This window comes from Meles meles, chromosome 8 (assembly GCF_922984935.1).
Source record: "Meles meles chromosome 8, mMelMel3.1 paternal haplotype, whole genome shotgun sequence".
Lineage (NCBI taxonomy): Eukaryota > Metazoa > Chordata > Mammalia > Carnivora > Mustelidae > Meles > Meles meles.
The window spans coordinates 99513745-99515219 of NC_060073.1; the positions used below are offsets into that span (position 1 = coordinate 99513745).

Genomic DNA, 1475 nt, shown 5'->3' on the forward strand with positions numbered 1-1475 from the left:
CATTACTGTTTTCTCTTTGGAGGCAAAGTTTAGTCTCTAACCATTCCCTCTGCAAGTTAAAGTCACTTGGGCTGTAAGATAGATCCATAGAAAATAGTAAAAGCCTTCCTACCACGCTAATGTTCAAATTTCTCTGTGGATTCCATTCTCCAGAATGGGGGGTGGATACTGAGAGTGGTGGTGTTTCTTTTTCACTGGTTCTCTTTTCTTTTCCCCAGACTGCCCTTCTTCCACCGACACCCAAGAGGAGGAGAATGGCAACTAAAAACTCTTCTGTGACAGAGTTTATCCTCGCAGGCTTAACAGACCAGCCGGGACTCCGGATCCCTCTCTTCTCCCTGTTTCTAGGTTTCTACATGGTCACTCTGCTGGGGAACCTGGGCCTGATAACACTGATTGGGTTGAATTCTCGCCTACACACCCCCATGTACTTTTTTCTCTTCAACCTCTCCTTGGTAGATTTCTGTTACTCCACTACCATCACCCCCAGAATGCTGAAGAGTTTCATCTCAAAGAAGAATATCATCTTGCATGCAGAGTGTATGACTCAACTCTTTTTCTTCTGCTTCTTCGTCATTTCTGAGTCGTTTCTCCTGTCAGCAATGGCATATGACCGCTATGTCGCCATCTGTAAACCACTGGTGTACACTGTCACCATGTCTCCTCAGGTCTGTTTATTTCTTTTGTTGGGTGTCTATGTGATGGGGTTTTCAGGGGCCATGGTCCACATGGGAAGCATAGCAAGTCTGACTTTCTGTCATGACAATCTTGTCAATCATTTCATGTGCGACATCTTTCCTCTCCTTGAGCTCTCCTGCAACAGCACTTATGTGCATGAGCTGGTGGTCTTTGTACTTGTGGCCATTGACATTGGAATGCCAATTGTCACCATCTTCATCTCTTATGGTCTGATTCTCTCCAGCATTCTCCACATTCACTCCACCGAGGGCAGGTCCAAAGCTTTTAGTACATGCAGCTCTCACATAATTGTGGTATCTCTTTTCTTTGGTTCTGGGGCTTTTGTGTATCTCAAACCACCTTCCACTTTGCCCCTTAACCAAGGGAAAGTGTCCTCTCTGTTCTATACCATTGTGGTGCCCATGTTAAATCCACTAATCTACAGTTTGAGGAACAAGGATGTCAAAGTTACCTTGAGGAAAACCTTGAAAAGAAAAAATATTTTTTTGAGAAAGTAGTATTTGGAGGAGATAAAATGCTCTATGTGTGTGTGTGTGTGTGTGTGTGTGTGTGTGTTTTCAATGAGTGATCCAAGTTCCAGTTTTTTTTTCTCTTCTGTACATAAAGAAAATTTTAAGTCTTCATGTTCAGATGAATGTTTAATGCATATCTATTTTCATTGTCCCTTGACCCACCTCAGCTATTCCAAGATTGTCTTATGCATTTTTCTATAATCATAAATCATTTAATCTTGTATGGGGCTTATAAACCATTTTATCTAACCTCTTCATTTAATA

At 42.0% G+C, this 1475-nt stretch overlaps 1 protein-coding gene across 1 annotated transcript; it reads left to right on the forward strand.

Moving 5' to 3' along the window:
* Window positions 1-254: 254 nt before the first annotated feature.
* Window positions 255-1196, forward strand: LOC123948817 (olfactory receptor 145-like). Its single transcript, XM_046015956.1, has one exon. It carries the CDS (start codon window positions 255-257, stop codon window positions 1194-1196), a length of 942 nt encoding a protein of 313 aa, XP_045871912.1.
* Window positions 1197-1475: the final 279 nt, after the last annotated feature.